The sequence below is a fragment of the Carassius auratus genome, unplaced genomic scaffold, assembly GCF_003368295.1.
Source record: "Carassius auratus strain Wakin unplaced genomic scaffold, ASM336829v1 scaf_tig00215723, whole genome shotgun sequence".
NCBI lineage: Eukaryota > Metazoa > Chordata > Actinopteri > Cypriniformes > Cyprinidae > Carassius > Carassius auratus.
In genome coordinates, this window is record NW_020528212.1 from 606269 (window position 1) to 626616 (window position 20348).

At 39.1% G+C, this 20348-nt stretch overlaps 1 protein-coding gene across 3 annotated transcripts in view; it reads right to left on the reverse strand.

Annotated features, from left to right (window-relative positions):
* The window catches only part of LOC113095425 (pre-B-cell leukemia transcription factor 1-like), a 37451-nt gene extending 18627 nt beyond the window's left edge, over positions 1-18824 (reverse strand). Inside the window, exons 1-3 of one of the 3 annotated variants that reach the window (XM_026260951.1) lie at positions 17672-18824; positions 14047-14148; positions 10316-10389 (exon numbers count right to left, since the gene is read on the reverse strand). In XM_026260951.1, the coding sequence (XP_026116736.1) occupies positions 10316-10389; positions 14047-14148; positions 17672-17856 (361 nt within the window). In that variant the 5' untranslated portion in view covers positions 17857-18824. The remainder of the gene's footprint in view (positions 1-10315; positions 10390-14046; positions 14149-17671) is intronic. The other 2 variants (XM_026260950.1, XM_026260952.1) reach the window with 2 other exon arrangements.
* Between the last annotated feature and the right edge of the window lie 1524 nt (positions 18825-20348).

The window sequence follows — 20348 nt, forward strand, 5'->3', positions numbered from 1 at the left end:
TTTTTTAAAGTACATATACTCACACTAGACTGAACCAGTGATGTAAATGTTCTTTGGTCGTTTTCTTTAGCTGCCGTTTGAATAACTGAGGAAATGTAAAAATTAAAATGAGTAACTTTAAATGTTTCCATTAAATTGTTAACATGGTAAATATAGATTCAGTCCTACAAAAAATATTTAATAACGTCCATATGCTACTTTAATAAAAATATTCAATGTGTAGTTAATAAATTACACTTACACTTGGCTGCTTTTAGCCGAATCCTGGAGTTGCCCATGAATCAAAGTAAATAAACAATCGAATAAATTGCATAATCATATTGTGTATCCATGATCTCAAAGGCTGACAACAGGACGATATGACTATTGCAACTAACAAAAATGCAGCTGGCCCCTGAGCATGTTAAGTACTTGCATAGGTATTTAAGCTGGTGCTTACTGGCCCAAGGCTAATGAGCCCATGTCCGAGTCTTAAATGATAGTCAGGACCTTGAATATGGTCTCTTTGACTATTTATTTTTGATCAAATAACTGCAGCCTCTGAGAAAGTAAACATTCTTTTAAAATATTTAAATTCCAAATTACTTTTTTATCCACCCTTTTTAAAGAAATTACACCTCTTGCCAGCTCGGATTCAAGTCTTTAATGCAACTGATTCAGGATGCGTTACTCACTGATGGCTTATACTTGGGGTAAGAGAGTTTATTCAAATCCCTAACCCTACGTTTAAGCCATAGCAACCACCACCACTAACTAGCCATGTGTCCATCCTAACCTACATTATAGAGAGTTTGCATTAACACCTTTGCGTGAGACAAACAGATTATTGTAGCTTAACAAAAGGCCAATGCCTCAATCCAAATGGCATGCGTAGAAACTCGAAACTCCCTCCCTCAAGAGAAGCTTAAAGTGAGAGGAGCTCGGAGCAAACTGACAGATCACCCCTGCTCCAATCCCCTCTCCAGAGCTCTAGATTAGTCACAGACTGCAGTGAGGACCTCCACACAGAGATGGAAGGCTCCCATCAATTGTAATTAATCCTTAATTAGTCAGGATTAGGTGTTGGGCTCTGACTCTCTCCCGCCCCAACAAAGCCACGCCAGCTAATGTAATCCAGCTGAGGCCACATTTACATATCTTTAATTAAAGAGACATGGGTTTCTTTCAAACACTGCTCCCCAGACCAGCAGACTGAGGGACATCTCCATGAGTTTTGACACACCGCAGCTAAACAGGGTTTCTTCTTCCGAGTACTTGATCCTGTTCTGTAGACACAAAATGAGGGCGTTCAAGAGAGTGAAAACCACATTCTACTCAAATAAACTCTGATCCGAAAGACTACACAAAATTATCAAACGTAACATTCTGCAGTTTATTTACTAACTTGTTTAGGCCATTCCACGATTTCAATCATCATACAGTAACCAGCAACAACCACCCCTTCCTCTTCTCACCGAAGACATGCAATGCAGTTCTGAGCAATCTCTCGCTGTTGGTGCTTAGGATTTTTTCTCAGACAGTTTTTTAAGCTTCCACACTGCCGACATGTTTGCTGCATTAAGGCCAATTTATACTTCTGCGCTGGGTGAGCGTAGTAGGTACGGCGTAGCATACGCATTGATGTGTACCATACGTCGTACCCTTCGCCGTACCCTGACACGCACCTCCTCAAAAATGTAACTATGCGTCGCGACGATGCGGACTGCAAGATCTGTGATTGGTCGGCTTTGTAGTATCACGTTTCCTCCTATGCATTTCCGGAATGATCATCTGCACTCTGGACCACCCGCCATTTTTAAATTCTGAAATTCAGTGAAGAGCCAACATGGAAATGGACCAAGTGATCGAGCGATTAATTGAAGAAGTGAGGAAATACGGCCATCTGACTCCTCTTTCAGTCGCCATTGTTCGTAGAAGCCCGCGAGGATCGAGGAATGTAAACACAGTGGAACCCACTAGAGTTTCGGCGGTGTAACTGCAGAGCAAAACAGACATACGCAGAAGTGTAAATGCTCACGACGGCGTCGCCTACGTACAATACGGCGTACACTCGACGCAGAAGTATAAACTGGCCTTTAGTGCGCGCCTCTATTTGATCACGTCACATCATAGTTTGGTACAGTTTATTCCGTCTTTTCACTTATTGAATAATTTTGGTTTCCAAACATTCAGTGCATCCCAACTGAAGATAACATACAACATTCAAAACACATGAAGTTACGTGATTACAGATGAAAATTAATATTTAGAGGAAATATTCAGTATATAGCAACAGTTCTCAACTGAGGGACTCAACAAAAAGAAACAACAAAAGATGTGTCTGTGTGTGTGTGTTCTTGTTTTTGTGACAGATCAGGACACAACTTTATATAATGACATGGGCATGACACCGGTATTACAAGGAGAGGGTGACTTATGAGGACATAACCCATGTCCCCAGTTTTCAAAACGCTTATAAATCATACAGAATGAGTTTTTTTGAGAAAGTAAAAATGCACAAAGTTTCCTGTGAGGGTTAGATGTAGGGTTGGTGAAGGGCGATAGAATATACAGTTTCTACAGTATAAAAACCATTACGCCTATGGGATGTCCCCAGTTTTCACAAAAACAAACTAGCATTTTTCTTAGTCATCACAGCCTTGGTTACGTCAGCAGAAAAGCTGCTGCAAGCACATGCAAGGCATAAATTTATTTCATTTTGATGAAATGAGCGCATCACACGTTGATGAATTGTGCACAATAGGACCAGGCACCATCATTTAGTAAATAGGGCCAATTGAGAATTCACGTCATCTTCAAATTGCATTTTCCAATAAATTAGGCGATTAGCACAGAGGAAGTACTTGGCCTGTCAACTCAAAGGGTCTGGGTGTTTTTTTAAATGTTTCCTTGCATTCAAGAACGCACCATGCAATTTTGCTTGTCCAGTGCTGAGAAAAAAGCTTGATTCCTCAAGGAACAACGTAATGAGAGGAAAGACACTCGGCCCACACAGCATTAGGATGAAGTCCGTCACCATTCTGGACCTTGTGATGGGGGGAAGGGGGGCGCCTGTCAGGGCCAGGGGTCTGTGTGATATTAGCCGTCTGCCAATCCGGCGTGGGGAATGGACACAGAGTAATTACTGCTGCTCTTACTGCCTCATCAATCTCTCTCTATCGCTGTCTCTCTCTCTCTCTCTCTCTCTTCCCTCTCCCCCCTTCACACTCTATCTTTCTCACTTCTGGAACAGAGAAGAGAAAAACACATTGAGTGACAGAGCACCACACAAGAAACGCCAAATGAAATAGGGCCACTACCAAATGATGATATTAGGGATTCTGCTTTTACACATTAAGTTGCTAAGATGTTAAAAATGCATTTTTGCTGTTTATTCTGAGGCCAAGTTGAATGCATTAGTCACGCTGCACAAACGTTTGGTCTGTTTGAGTACCTGTTGAGGATGAGTTCATCTCTATTGCAGTTTATTCAAGTTGTAAAAAGTCTCACACTCCACTGGCTCCTTTACCCGCAGGCCCTGCCTCGTAAAACGAGTCTGAGATTTCCAACAACTCATAAAATTTTACAAGAGGGTTCAAATTAAGGTCTTTCAAAATTGAATGATAATTAAAAAGCCTTAATTAGGTCTTTGTCCAACCTGATGTCAAACCAGAGCCAGACAGGTCATTCAGGTTGGTTATAAACAAGGATTTGAGCTCATTTATTTTTTACTGAACCACATAGGCTTGATGTGGAACTACATTTATCTACATGGAAACTCTCTAGAACCTTTACATGACGTGCAGGTAATGGCTGACATTTTACAATACTTGGAAAGCCATTTGTGGATGGTAAACTGTTTGAGCACTTTAAATGATTTGCTTCTTAAACTGTGAGGAGAAGTTAGCGATATCAAGCCATTCTAAACAAACCATGCATCACGTAAAACTGTGCTAAACACTAGCCACAGTTAGGCAACTTTATATATCTGAATGGTCGGCTGGATTTTGACTTTTTCCTCATGACCACTCTTGTGCTCTTGCTAATAATGAAAAATTACTAGTACAACTAGAGACTACACATGAATATTTAGTGGAAACAGGAAATATACTGGAAATGCAAGAAGACACATAGACATACACTAGACATTTTGTTCTTTTAAAGGGGTCATCGGATGCCCATTTTCCAAGTTGATATGAGTCTTAAGGGTCTGAATGAAAAGTCTGTAACATACTTTGGTTAAAATTTCTCAACGGTAGTGTAAAAACACCCTTTTTAAACTGTCAAAATCAGCTGTGTTTGCAGCATGCAGTTCTAGTTCATGTTTCTTTAAATGCTAATGAGCTCTGCTGACCCCACCCCTTTCTTTGTGGGGCGACTAGCAGACAGTAAACTTCAGCTGTGGATCTGGCTAACTAGCTGCATGGATTTTTCATCATTATAAGATGGATGTGTACACACACTTCCAACACACATTTATGTTCAAACACCAACAAAAGTTAATTTTGCATCCTATGACCCTTTTAAGGCTTATTCAACATAATTTAAGAACCATTAACCAAAGGAAACATTAAAAAATAAAATTCATATTTAATTCATGCAGCACTGGGTTTATTTGAGGCCATGGTGTTCTCAGCCCTACCAAATCATTTTTTTGTTTCTGGGACTTTAATTGCAGAAATGCACTATGAGTAAAGTTGATCTGGCCGGTTCTTCTGGTAGGTACTCTTCAAACATCACATGACTTCGCTATTTTCAGCTATTAGCAGCAAGGGAGTTAACATCTATAGAAGAGCCAAGAAACTAACCAGAATACCGTCTGAAACACAAATTCGGGATTCAAGACTTTAAGCTCTCTAAACAGAATGGGACATTTCTCTTCCATCTGTACCATAAACATAGGTGTAGGGCACAAAAGGAAGTACATTTGGTACCCTGCTTTTACGGTAATAAAATATATTTTTCTTTTCTGAGAAGAACTGAACATGCAGTTTTCATGACTGAGAGGTGACATTCTTGTTCCTTAAAAAAAAAAAAAGTTTTATATAAAAAAAATTAAAATAAAAAAATTCTAAAAATCCACAGCACATAAATTACACAACTTCACCGTTATACATGTGATCTGAGTTCACTAGCTAAATTTTAAAAATGTAAATAAATAAATAAATATATATATATATATATATATATATATATATATATATATTAGTGCTGTCAAAATTAGCGCGTTAACGCATTCGATTAATTTGAAATATTTAACGCGTTAAAAAAAAATAACGCAATTAACGCGGTTGCAGTTTTTTTATTTCCAGTTGTGGCCTATGTGTGTTCAACGTGCAAAGAAATATGGATAAGACCAAGGAAGGACTTTTAGACGGAAAGTTTCAGTATAAAACTCTGCCGGATTACTCTTCAGTCTGCCAAGAGAAACATTACTCTTCATTCAGTCTGCCACAAGAAACAGCAACATTAAAATCATGAACTCAAATGTCATTGTTTAAAAAACAAAAAAAACAATGACTGTAACAGTGCGTAAATCAGACCTTTCTGTAACGCTAACGTTAATAAGCTTAGACGAAAATAACGAAATAATTGTGTAGCGGAGTATTTTTTGTACACAGTGCTGCGAACTGTCAATCACTCCTGTGCGCGTGCATCACTGTCCTCCTCGCAGCTGCAGCAACTTGCGCTCTCTCTCTTCATCAAGCTTTAAAACAAAAAGGGGACAAAAAGATCATATTTGTCTTCGTGCATAGGCTATAGATTAATTAGATAAACGAATATCTAAATTTGTGCCTTGCCGTCTACGGTATTTTTTTAGAACTTAGAAAAAAGATGCTGCAGCCAATGAACAGCCAGCGGGGGCTGCAGGACGACTCAACAGTGGGAAAAGCGACACATGCGCTATTCACTTGTATAACTTAAGGGTGAATGGGTAATGTAGTTTCTGCTCTGGGTGGGATGAATTAGGAAGCTTGCATTGTGAAGGGCGCTCTGAAAATCGGCAGTGCAGGTAAAAGATTAAAACCTCTATTAAAACAGATGTCCAAATGAGCGTACCGGTACGCTACAAGCACGTTCTGGGCGCATGGAGAGGTGGCGGTACGCTCAAGAGCTATATTTGGAAGTGACGGTACTGAGTACCAGTGCATACTGGCCCACTTAAAGCACTGGCAATGACTATACTTTGGAATTTTTTTGCAGTCCACTTAGAATTCAACATGGAAATCATTTTTGTTTTTTATTGGCATTGATTGTTTTGAAATTCAAATGGTACTTACATGCCTGTGTTTTTATTTCTGTAATAAATATGGCTTTAAAGCCAACAGTTAATTTGGAGGATATTGATGGTTTATTGCAGGTATGTTGTTTACATGAGAAAATCTGTGTTACAAGTTAAACAAAAATTCCAATAAACAATCATATTTTGAATTTAAATTTAAAATTTAAATTGTCTTGAGTTTACATGAATTATTTACATTTTACATTTACATATCCAAAAAGTTTCAGTCTTTTAATTGCGATTAATCGCGATTAATTTTTAAAAAATTGTGCGATTAATTAGTTAATTTTTTTAATCGATTGACAGCACTAATATATATATATATATATTTTTTTTTTTTTTTTTTTTTTTACAGTCTCAGTGTAAAGTGGGATTGGAACATTAACCTGAATTACAAAATGCATGTGTATACTCCATATATCTGTGTTACATGCAATATCTTGAGAACGATCCAAAGAGCATCTCAACATCTGATGAGTTCACACAATCATTGTCACAAATGTGTTTTGATTAGTGACCCAAAAAATAGCATGGAATCGTAAATATTGCTTACACTGTATATTATTTCCGTTATAAGTTTACCAAACGTTTCTCGTTTTAAACTGTTCCACTATAATTTGCGACTTAACAGTTCAAATCTCAGATTTCCACAGCAGTCGCCAAACTGCATTTTAACCCAAAACATTGATGGCGGGAAAAAAAAAAGTTTATGTCCATGTTTCTCATCAACTAGCTATGATAATATTGGCTGAGCTTCATTTACAATACAAAAACCTGTAAAAACAGAAAGTACAAAAGCAGGTGACCTCGACTATGAGAACAAAAGTCCGGGTGCTGAAAAGGGTGAGAATCAACTCGCTGCGACCGTTTCAAGTCGATGGGGGAGGGTCAAGACCGAAGAGACAATTGGCTTGGAAACCTCATCTCTCTCTTAATTTGTTTCTAAGGAGATTAATTATCAAATCTTACATATCACGCGCATGACGTTTATGTTAAACAGATGGGGAAATGCGAGGGGGGGGGGTGGTTAGTGTGACTTGCATTTGAGCAGAACATTTCCTTAACAATAAAAAACAATCTTCCCAACTGCAGCAGCACTCCGAGGAATTCAATGCACCTCCCCCACTCTTCCCTAACCCTCCCCTCCACCTCCATTACCATATCAAAGCCCCGAGTTCAGAGCAAGACTTCTCTTTCAAGAATGGAAGCAAGGCATCAGGAGGAAGGAGGAGGAGGAGAGGACAAGACCGCAGCGGCAGGGAAAGGCCTGAGCTCCAGCTCGCTTTTATCCCTGCTGTTCGGTGCAGGAGAGAGAGAGAGTGAGACAGAGGCAGACACACCGAGACTGTGGAAAACAGATGTAAGGACTACTGATCAGCACTACAATCATGTGCAGTAGAGGAGGCTGCCTTCTTTAATTCACATTCCAGAGACTGGAGATAAAAGCAGCAGGGAGTCTTGGAGAGAGCCAGTGCAGGCAGGCAGGTGTGTGTGTGGGTGTGTGTGTGTGTGTGTGTGTGTGTGTATATATATGTATATATATATATATATATGTATATATGTATATATATATATATATATATATATATATATATATATATATATATATATATATATATATATACGTATATATATACCTCCCAGTGTTGCCAGACGTACGATAATTATCATATTTGTATGATAATTCTGAACTCTGTATGATGCACGATAAATAATTTTAAAAATCCCATGATGTAAGATAATTTCTAAATTTTGAGACACTTGAAATGATGGTGATTTTAATCACAGGGCTAATATACTCGGCTCATTACAGACACTCATGCGTACCTCAGTGTGTGTTAAGAATACAGGAGTGTGCCATGCTTTTTAAGCCAACAAGCACTATGTTGCGGTCCATGATGGCAAGAAGCCCCTCAACATCTGGCAACACGAAGATTTCCAATGACGGCGACTCAGAGGTGGAGTTAACACCGTCGCACCCCAACAGATAAAGTCTGTCTGCATTGCACGTGACAAAGCAATTGTAAAAAATCATTTGATTTCTGTGTCACTGTGTTATAAATAGAAAGAGGCATCAGTTTACTGTCGGGGATGTGTTCTTTAGATTTGACTCGTTTATGATAATTTTCTTCAAATACGATGATTTTGAGCTTCTGGAACGATACTTGGCAACACTGACATCATCCACCACACAACTCCACTCAGAGAAGAGGCCTGTTCAGACAAAGTCCAACCAGATTTTCAAGCAAGACAATACATCTCGACAGACTCCAGCGAACAGGATTGTGAAATGTTGTACTGCGACAAGCCATAGCTTTTTTTTCAAATGCTAGTCTGACTTTTTAAATGATTAAATCTCACCAACAATAAAAAATAAAAAGTCCACAATACATAGTACCGGTCAAAATTATAGATTTTTTTTAAATGCCAAAAATCATTAGGATATTAAGTAAAAACCATGTTCCATGAAAATATGTTTCCTACTATAAATATAAAAAAAAGTAATTTTTGATTAGAAATATGCATTTTTAAGAACTTAATTGACAACTTTTAAGGCGATTTTCTCAATATTTAGATTTTTTTTTGCATCCTCAGATTCCAGATTTTCAAATCTCAGCCAAATCATTAAAAAAAAAAGTAAATCACCCTTATGACTGGTTTTGTGGTCCACGGGCGCACACACACACACACACACACACACACACACACATATATACATATATACATTATATATATATATATATATATATATATATATATATATATATATATATATATAAAGTTAGATTATAATAATAGAAAATTACAGAATTATTAATAATTGTAGAAATTACTTGTTAAATTAAATAAAATATATAAAATCTAACTATGCATTATAAATTTTATATAAACATAAATTTAAAATGTATATAATAAAATATATTGGGATTTAGAAAACCCAAATACTATATTTTGCAAATACAAAGAATTTTTGTTTTGGTGCAAAAAATGCATTTTGTCACAATGAATTTCCCATAAACAGGCCTTAACAGCGAAACCGCGTCTCAGATCAGACAGTAATGGCCTCGCTCCTGTCATCTAGTAAATCAGCTCATTTACGCCGAAGTCTTCAGGGTAAAACACGGATTGTAGATTAAGTTTGGCGATAACCGAAGTGATGCATGGAAAAATTCTGACCATTAACTTCGCCTGTCTGCACTGCCGACAACACCTTCCATTTAGTGCTGCATTTCTCCCCGGCCCTTTCTCCACTGGCAGGCTAAATGTGAAAATCAAAGTGAATGACATTAGGTAAATAAGACAGCAGGTTGCCTTGGCAACAGGGACAACCCCCGATACCCATTCCTCTAGCCTACCCTTTACTTGCATCCAATTATAGGAAAGTAAGACTGGGTTATTGACAGATTGCCACAAACAGACCGCTGCACATCATTTTTGCACTGTAATTCCACATGAGCATGCTTGTTACAGAAGCTGAGATGGATTCAAGCTGCAGGATATGACAGGAAAGAAACGAGAGAAACCATGGCACAAAGACAACGCCAACACCTCCATAAATATTTAATCATTTGTCAGCCTCTCGTTTGAGGGGAGAAAGCTGCAGATCTGCCAGAAAACTGACCACTGTGGATCTGAGTTAAGATGCGGGAGCCGTTACCGGTTTGGACCGGGATGGTTTGCGTGGATGGGGTTCACAATGAGAAACGTAACCTCTAAAGCATTGAGACCAAAGCAAATACACTTGTCGCCCATTCAAAGCTTTGAAATGAATTCAAGTGAGATTTCACACTATGCAAAACACTGAATCCATTGCTATGACATTTAATGATTGCAGTGGGCGATACAATAAGACACCTGGAAAGCCTAGAGGCATGTTAAAAAAAGGAACACAATAAATTTAGCCTGATGATTATTAAACACCTGTCTCTGCATCTGGTCAATGCAGAATCAGTACAGAGTAATGAAAAAGATCTACTCGCAATGTGGGAGTGCAGATTGAAGACGCAAATCCGCACAGAAGTTCTGCATTGGCAGAGTAAGAGTACGACTTACCAGTTTTTTCTTTGATCTCGCATAAAACGCTGAACAGAGCCGGCTTCATCCTGTGGCAGTTCAGTGCGTGTTTTCTGTAAGAGAGAAAAGAAACGTGTTAGAGAGACTGATTATATTCCATCTCAAACAGTCAACATATCGAATGCTATTTGGCCATTTTAAGTTTATTGGCATCTGTCACGAACACTGTGCCCAATTAACAAAGTGCACTTTTGTCAGTTTACAAATCTACCATTAGCCTCATCGGTAAGAAATACACATGTACAGGGAAATTCAAAACCACTGATAGAGCCATTTATTTACTTACTTTGCATACGTGCTATTTTAGTGCCCCAAATAACCAAATATGTGATCTGAATGCAATTTCCAAAGTGCAATTCCCCATTTTGTGAGCCAGTTCTAAAGGATGCTGCATACTACCAAGATCTGGCATACTTTACCACATCACTTTAAACTGTAGAAAGTAGGGCTTTCTTCTGCCAATGTCTGAATATATCACCAGCTATAATGCTGATCTACATCATTTGATTAATTACTGCTGCCACAATCAACAGAAAACATACGCAAATGCCTCTTTTACACAAAATCCATTTACTGCTTGCATTCAGTGCCTGAGGTTTTTGAATCAGCCCCAAAATGTTTTTACATTTTTGTGAAAAATAAGTATGTCATAAATTCTGCTCTCTAGTAGGGATGGGTGATATATCGTATGCGATTGTCACGCGCATTTCGTCAGCAAAGTTGGTTCCCTGATTAGTAAATCACCATCACCTGCTTTCAAATGGAGCGGCTTTTAATAGACAGAGCCGTAGATCACTGACAAGCTACGAAGGCGATAATTAATGCGATATAATACATATTTATATATGAACACATATTTATATACTCACTGACAAGCTATGCAAAATTGCGTTCATTATCGAAGGTGATAATGAACACGATATTGCGTAGCTTGTCAGTGATCTAAAGCTCTGTCTATTAAATGCCGCTCCATTTAAAAGCAGGTGATGGCGATTTACCGCTAATCAGAGAACCAGCTTTACTGGCAAAATGCAAGTGACAATAGAATGCGATATATCACCCATCCTTAGTCTCTAGACCTTCATTTCAAAATAATCATATGTCCTCCTTTTCCATGTCCTGGCCAGGATTACTAAAGGGTCTAAAATGTCCACATTTTGGTTTGTTTTCCTACTTTCTAAAAGTAACGACTGAAACGTAGTTTAACCAATAGCGTGCAGGTGTTGTACATAATAGACTATTCATGGTTTGTGAGGTGGGATCTACAGAGACCGGCCAAAAGCAAAGCAACGCAAATACACTTACATATAATTTATACAGACTACAGAGCATGTCAATAGGAAAACGAAGACAAAACCTTGCCATTTTTAGAAATCCCAGCCAGGAAAGGTCCAGGGAAAAAAGGACATATGGTCACCCTATTTTTAGAGAATCGTTCATGATAGATTCTTCAAAGTCTCAATTTAAAGCATGCATCGTTTGGCTGCCAAACAAACCAGAGGATTTATGGTTATTGAAGACATATCAACAACCTCTAACATTGTTTCCTGAATATGATTGCAATCAAAGGTGCAAACATCTCCTTCAGAATCAATCAAGATGTAATGGACACACTAAGACTCGAGTCTTTGAAAAAGCCCAGTGTCTGTAGATTGAGAAGATACAGCAGCAGTCTCGGCTCACTCCAGCTAAATGAGTAACTGACACATGGTGCTAATTTGTCTTTCGGGAAAAGCATTCCACCCTTTAATGGTATTATCCAGCCCTTTTTACACCCAGAACGTGCTTAATTTATTGAGCAGGTCTGGAGAATATCAAAACAAGTAAGGACCCTCTGTCTCGCAGAGGAAACATTCTTCTCAAAGCCTGAATCATATGTGCTAAATCCAATCATCGATCATTTCAAGGCAGTCTCCCATCAGCAAACTTTATTTCCAGGCTCGGTGAGCTCTGATGCATGGGAAGCTTATTTACGCACAGCCAGATTTCAGCGCTACTGTATTAGAGAGCAGATGAAGCATGCTTTCCAGGAGCACTGTTAACCCTTAACAAATGCCAATAAACGAGGTGTATTCGTTAAAGCTGTTCAACTCGCAACTGGGATTAACATGCCATCTGAGCATGAAACTGATCATATGACACAGCCACTTTTAAATCCAAAGTGGATCCAAAAATGTGTTGCATTTTGCGGAAATTCTGTGTTACAAATCTCTGCACTAGCCTGAATAATCTTTTACAAAAAAGTCCTGAACTAAACACCACAAAACTAGCTGCCTAATATTGCAGTTGGCTACAGCTAAACAAAGTTAGAATGTTTCCCGTTTGCTCCGAGGCAAACAGATAACGTGGGAAATCCCCAAAAAAGATTTTTTTTGGTGGATGAGGCCTTAAGCTGATGACACACAGTGCAACTCGTTGGGTAATTTTGTTGGAAATGGGCAACGGCACTAGCTTGGGCAATGCTGAATAGGTTACAGTTGATTAGTTAGCTTGTCTTATCACATTGCCTACTTTCCAGCTGTCGTGTTTATCATCCAACATGAGTTAGAGGCCGAGCAAACTTCAGATTTACTTCTAGCTAAGGCTTTATTTGCTGCCCAGATATTCATTGTTGGCTTTAACATGTTCACACCCAAATATTTCAGGTATGTTGCTTTCAGGGCAAGAGGCACAAATATTTAAATACGTGAGCTGGCATAAAATGGATCGCTGAGTCTTGAATGCATGTTATTTCCTTTCGCTTGAAAACTAATGCAATATGAGCAAGAGAAATACTAAAACATCAAGTAACGACAACTGACATTACAAACAGAAATCCAAAGTCATGTCTATGGATGGATGATCATGAAAAGGCGTAACTGAAACTGAAACATTTTCTGGGGTGTAATGAGAAGGGAAGGCTTTTTTTATTATTGTTAATTGTATATCTATCTTAAGAGAGTTTCACTCTTTGATCAGTTCCTGAGAGTGCACAAATTATTCTTTTATGTGGCTTTTATGTGAAAACTCCAACTGAATTTTAAAACGAATACCATCTGATGAGGTGGTTTGAGTATTGTTTACTTTAAGTTGCTTATGAAGCACAATGTGAGATTGTGTTTTACCTTCTCATGCACATGATTTTAAATATTTTTGGCTATTACACAAAGAGAATGATGACATGCAATGAAACAGATAAGTAAATAAGTCACTTGTTCTCATTTCTAGATATAACAAGGGGCATATTTTAAACTATTGTCAAATACACACAGAAACAGCAAATATTTAGTTTAGTTTTCTGTGAAAATGAAGGTTAAAGTGTTCAATCTAAGGTGTTTTTTTTTTATATCTGAAGAAAACTGCAATAAAAAATATTTATTTTATAGTACTTAAATGACAATAAATGAAAATAATCATTTCGATATAAATTGGTAAATATATTTTTGCTAACGTAATAATAAAAACACAATTAAGTAAAAAACAGACTTTTTAGAGCCAGGGCAATGTGAATATAATGAGAACTGGATTCTTTCTCACTTGATTCACATTTCGGTCTGTTCAAACTGGTCTGAGTTTGGTTCTTTTAAATGTGTGGCCACACTGAGATCTTTTATAAACCACTGAAAACACGTCTTAAACTGTATGAGGGTGCATTATTCTCTTTGTCGTCAGCATGGAGGGGATGATGGGGGAGAGAAGAGGAGGGGGTGCTCATGCGCTCCTGTACTGACCTGTGCTGGAAGTTGAGCGGCAGGGCACACCCTGCTGTGCTCCCCCCCAGCTCCCCCTCCCTCTGTGGGGTCCACTGCGCCGGTGCCTCCTCTGGCCAGCATCTGGACACAGGGCAACAGGGTGAGAGGCTCAGGGCAGCAGGCTCAGACAGCGCTGGCATCTGCCCCCACCGTCCCAAAGACATCCCACCCCATCCTCCCCTTACACTGGGACAACAGACCCCCACAGTAAATGATGCAGATCAAGAGAAGAAGAAAACAGAAATCAAGTATTTATATATATGGCATATGAGGATGGAATCAGAACAAGTCTGATTTTGCCAAAAATGTTTGAAATGTCGAAACAAAGACCAAATCGTTACCTACTAAATGCAAAGTAAACCTAAAGTCACATGAAAGCAAAACATGATGTTTAGCAGAATACACTGCTAGTCTAAAAATATCTATTAAAAACGTGTATAAGGACATGTGCATAAAAGCGATTTAGTGATATAAATGCTTAACTTGCAGCTCTTTTCTTGATGGATGTAATCTGGTCTGTCAACTCAGTTGACTTTATCTACCAATACTTGCAGTGACGACAACAGGCCAAAGCAAGATAAGAAGTCTTGTGCATTCTGTTTGTTTTAACATGCAATGAAAAGACCCCGTCTTAACGCGCTCTTCCCTTTCTGAGCGAAGCACGTGCCTCCACTCAGCAGATAATGCAGGGTTGGGACACATTATACTAATTAATTTAAGAGGCATTATGATCCATTTAATGAGATACCACAACTGTGCATATTTCATTAGTCGCAAATAAAGAAAATCGGTTTATAAAAGACAGAAACAAAAGATTGTAGTGACCGCACTAGGAAAAATTCACTCTGAAGTAGAGTTAAGCTCCCCACTCAGCAAATGAAGCTGCCTTCTCTGCCCTAAAACCATCCCACACTTGGCAAAATAAAATTGCATATTTCTCTCAGGCATCTGAACTATTTCAGGTCTGTGCGGAAACACCGAAGGGGTTTTTGCTTCATAACTGAAGGCGGCAAGGGCTTATACTCAAGAATAACTGCAGAATATCAGTGACAGAGAAGAAGTGACTTAAGAGAAAACGCATTTACGTCCATCACTAACAATATCTGGCATTATCCTTAAAGGAGTCGTTCACCAAAAAAAAGAAAAAGCCAATTCTTTGGTTCACTCAACCTCATGTCAATGCGATGCTTTGAAGAGTGTTTACACTGCCTTTTCCCATACGACTCAAAGCTCCCTCGGCTGCAGCTCTCAAATCTAATTCACTTCTGCATATTCAAACTTGCCATGTTATGATCAGTTATGAGACACACAAGAACCAACAGTGTTTTGCATCATTAACATGACACATGCTGTGACTAATCTTCATGCCACTTTGAAGATGCAGAAATTCAGATTAGATTTGCGAGCTACAGCGGTGGGGAAAAAGTAGTAATAGGTTACATTGAAGAATGATTTATACCTAATCTAGCTCTTAAAAATCTATTTTGTTATCTCTATTGCTGGGTATGATTCATGTAATGATAATTTAAAAAAACACACTTACACTCTGGAAAACTTCAGACTCCCCTTGCTTCAAAACTTGGTTCACTGAGATGATTCATATTACACGAATAGAAACTATAAGTTCTTCTGAGCCAATTCTTTGCATTATCATCAGGTCTGAATAATATACCCTTTCATAAAGTTCTCCCTGTAACAATTTCTGGACTTTTCTTAAGTCTACACTTAAAGAAATTAAGCATAGAAATGATTTTCACTCAGAAATTGCTGAAAAATTTCACAAACTAAAAAAGAAATGCCAAGAAACACATTACACTAAACATGAAATTCATGTAAAAACATCTGAAACAGTACTTTCTTGTAACATATAATAATAAACAATATTTTTGTTTTATTGACAGATATGTGTATGATTATGTTAGCCTGTACATATGTATGCAGGGAATTCGGGTGAACTGGACCATTTTTTGTCATCGAGTTCACTCAATATATCCTAGTGTAGGTGATATTAAATCATTTACGGCTCGAGTAAAAACACTTAATTTGGATGCTACTCCACAAGACACATTCAGATTTTTTTAATAGTTTGAAATGTCAGTCTGTTTCTCAAGTAAAGTCAACATACGTCTCCAAAGACTAACTCTGGTCATGTTAATTGCCATTTCAATAATTCTTATTAATTTTTAGAGCTTGATTGCATTTTGAAAACAGCAGCCAGGTCATTCACCATAATAATTAAAGAAATGTTCATTTTTAGATGAAAAATTAGATGTTTCATCTTCATCCAAACCGTGTCAAAACCCTCTTCAGATAGACCAACACAACATTTATCTCAGGGTCTTTTCCACAAGTGAAACCAAAAGTCACCTCACAACACTGATCCAATAAACGCAGTAGAGACATAAAAGCAATACGGTTGCGTTCATAAGTTCTCTGTGTAGCTACCCTCCTCCATCTCATTAATAGAAACTCAATTTGCGGACAGCTGCACACGCGCACACATTACAGGAGAATTGATTGCGCCCAACACACAATGAAAAGGATGAACACCAGGGAGAAGGAGGAGGAGGAGGAGGGTAAAAGAGAAGTGAATTAATTAAGAGAACCAGGTGGTCAGATGGCTTGGTGGAAAATCACAAGCTAATGACACATATACACGCACATACGATCCCTCATTAAAAAGGCAGCTTTAGTCCGGGATGCGGGATCTGTGGCTGGAGTTGACCTTTCAGCAGATCTCAGGTCACCAGCGATCTATACGAGATCAATTACACCCCGGTCGATAGAAACACACCGACTGTACGCGCGCGGAATCTGCGGGAAAACGCGGGAAAGTCGTCAAACCTGTCGGCTGCTTTCATCTCGAGGTTAAGTCTGACACTGTTTGACGGCGATGACTTAATTAAGCGCGCGCGCTGATTATCTATGCTAATGACGAGGTAGCGCATTAATCCAATTCATTTATCTGCTGAGGCCTCAATCTGGCAGACACGCTCTGAAGACCAAATGGCTTCACAAGAGCACATGGGCTCCTGAGAGCAAACATATTGGTTGACCTCTAAAGCCTTTTTGGCCCCTTTTAGCAAAATCTTGATGTGAAAATATACTGGCGTGATTCTAGTCTTCTTATCATTTTGGAGCGTATTTGGTGTGAATGGAAATCGCCGTTTATAATCCATCTTTATAATCAATAGATGTCGACAGTTTCAATCACATGGATCGTAATTTTTTTTTTAACTTTCTCATTAACTTTCATCAAGTACAATGCGTAACAAACCGATTATTTAGTGCATGCATTTATACTTCACTTCACCAAATGCCTTTATCCGAAGCAAGTCTTTGGCTAACTTTTAACAACTTAAAAATGGGAGGATGCAAGAACACCCGAACAAATATTGTACATATGCAATTAACAAACTGCATTTTTACCCCCTAGTAAAACTGTGTAAATGTAATAAGCAATAGGTACAATGCATTCTAACACGCACTTATTTATATGGTGTCTATAAAAAGCAAAGTATCCAACTGCTGTTGCACAGCAATTCCCCTCAGATAAACTATCTATCCATCAATGCTTCTCTTGAATGGCTCTCGCAGATCTTACCTAGCCTGGGCTTCGTCGAGGCTCTCGTCGGTGATGGCCATGATCTGCTGGAGGATATCCCCGATGTCCTGCTGCGGCTGGCCGAGGGACTGCTGCTTCCGAACCGAATCGGGGTCACCCACGTCGGCTTGAGAGAGTCCGCCGAGTGCGCCCAGGCCGGCCAGCATCCGTGTCTGTTCATCCATAATACCTCGCTTCTGTCCCCGCCGCAAACCGATGAAAGCGTGTCTCAGCGCCCCGTCTCCGAGACCATGAACCACCGACGGCGTCAATACAAGAGTGCAGCCGAACGAACCGCGATCAGACGAGAAAACAATGAGAGTGCGACTCAAATGTGGGCTTTAACCACATCAAAACGATGCGCGGTGGATGGACAGAGGTGGATCACCGGCTTGCATGGAGAGGAAATTAAAAACAAAAACAAAGTTGTGATTCCTGTGTTATCTAAAGCGAACCCCTGTACACCAGCACTCGCATAAACAGTCTAACAAGAAAATAAAAGCGTCCCTGGAAACATGAAGTATCCCACGCGCGGCATCTCAAAGTATCGCTTCTCTAATCACGGTCAGCAGTAAAAATCATTCATGTCCACAAATAACGCGACCGATCTGACAGATAATAACGTTACAGTAGAAATCTCAGGCGCTACTAACAAGATGGACTAAACCAACCGGAGCAGCTAACAAGCTAATAGAGAGGGGAAAACTCTCTGCTGGAAATAAATCGAAAAGGAAACCCCAGCCTTCGCTTTTTAGCGTCCCGTCGCTTAGGAAAACGCAAAAACTCAACGGGCAAGACGAGTCCCGAGAGCGGCGGAGGAGCGCGACGGCTTTAACGCTTGATTCCGCGATCTCCGACACAATCGACTCGCAGTGTGGGCTAGCTGATTAGCGGCGGAGCTAGCTAGCATTCGAGCGCTGCTAGCAACGGATTCACACGGGCTCCACAAACACCCCCGGGACCGACGGCAAACTGTGCGCGAGATGCCCCGGTTTGAACGTTAGGCGGACGGCTCGAAACGGCTCAGAACGACAACGCTCAGCTCCATGCCAGCCGACTCGACTCAGTTGGTTTGTTCCCGAGCCGCGGTGCTGTCGTAGAAAGACTTGCCCCTCTCTTGTGTTTCTGCCCTCCTCGGCGGCTCGTTCTCCCCCTCTGAGCCGCTACAGACGAGCCATACGTCACCATCGCGGCGCGGCAACGCGCCTCTAGGGGCGACACTGAGCGCGCTGACGCCTCGCGCTCAACGTACGCTACGTTTGTAAACAACTTGAGCGTCTCAAGCTTTAACAGATCTAAGAAACAAAAAAGCGAAAAGGATGTAATGAAATTTTGGATTTCCTTTCTTAAATTTCCTATAAGTTTGGTATCCCCTCTAGTATTTTTTGTTCTTCTTTCCTTTTTCTGTTTGTTCCTTTTTGATGCTATTATGAATGTAATTAATAGATACAAACACTGATTCTCTATGTTAGTGTTCTTATGTAAAAAAAAAAACCTTTGCAGTTTACGTTACTCTGTAAAACTAAACACACACACCTTGCACGTCTCTTTCAGATGCATCGTATGCAGGTTCAATTCGTCGAAGTGGATTTTTGTATAGTAGCCATAGCTGAATCTATGCACTTGAACAAGCCAGACCATGGTAACCAGTGGTAAAATAATGAATGGCGCCTCATTTGCTGTGCTTTGATCAGATTAACTAATATACAATGTGGTGTTTATAAACTGGCATTACAATTAGGAGCAGATTAAATGACTCCCCTCATGGGTTATGAAGAATGAACCTTCATCACCTGCTATTAACTGCATTGTTACTGTAGTTAAACTATTAAGGTAAGTTTATGGAGGGCTATCCAGACTCTACAATCAGCGTTGGATGCTGTTCTACAACAGTGCATGCTGTTGTAATTTACGAAGCACGATGAACCCTTGTGACCAAAACTATTTCTGTTGAAAAAATGTAAGAAAATATACTTTTTAAATCAAACAGGTCTAGAAGATGCAGATTAAGCCTACATGCATGGATGGTCGTGAAAGCAAGATTCACAATGTCTGATAATGGTGATATGGTCCTGTCCTGGAAAAGAAATTCTGCTATAAAACATGTCTTTGGGTAAACTGCGAGCTACTGGTGTATTAACAATGTATATTATAATGTTTAGCAGAGTAGTATGTTTTGAATATTCTGCTGGTAATTTACATCCATATAAAAAAAAACTGAAAAGGTAATTTTCTTGTTTAACTTTGCTCTTAAAAGAAAAGGCTCAGGCAAGAATTCAACTTAATGTCATTATATACTCAACTCACATTAATAAAAACCTGTAGGCTATGATTGACTTTTTTTTCTGCAAATGACAAAGAAAATATTTTGAGAAATGTCTCTTTTTGGTCCATACACTGGAAGGCAATGGGAACCTAAACGTTTTATCAACATTCTTCAAACAATCTTCTTTCGTGTGCCACAGAATATTTTAGATTAGTCATCTGGGGTCTTAACTACGTTTTACATTTATACACATTATGTTTTGGTTCAATGTAACTCTAGGCCACAGGAGCAGAAACTACTCAAGTGAAACACAAAGGAAGATAGTTTGAAGAATGTTGTTTAAAAATAATAATAAACAGTTTTGGTTACCAATGAGATCCATTACATGGGAAGAAAAAGAAAATACTGAGC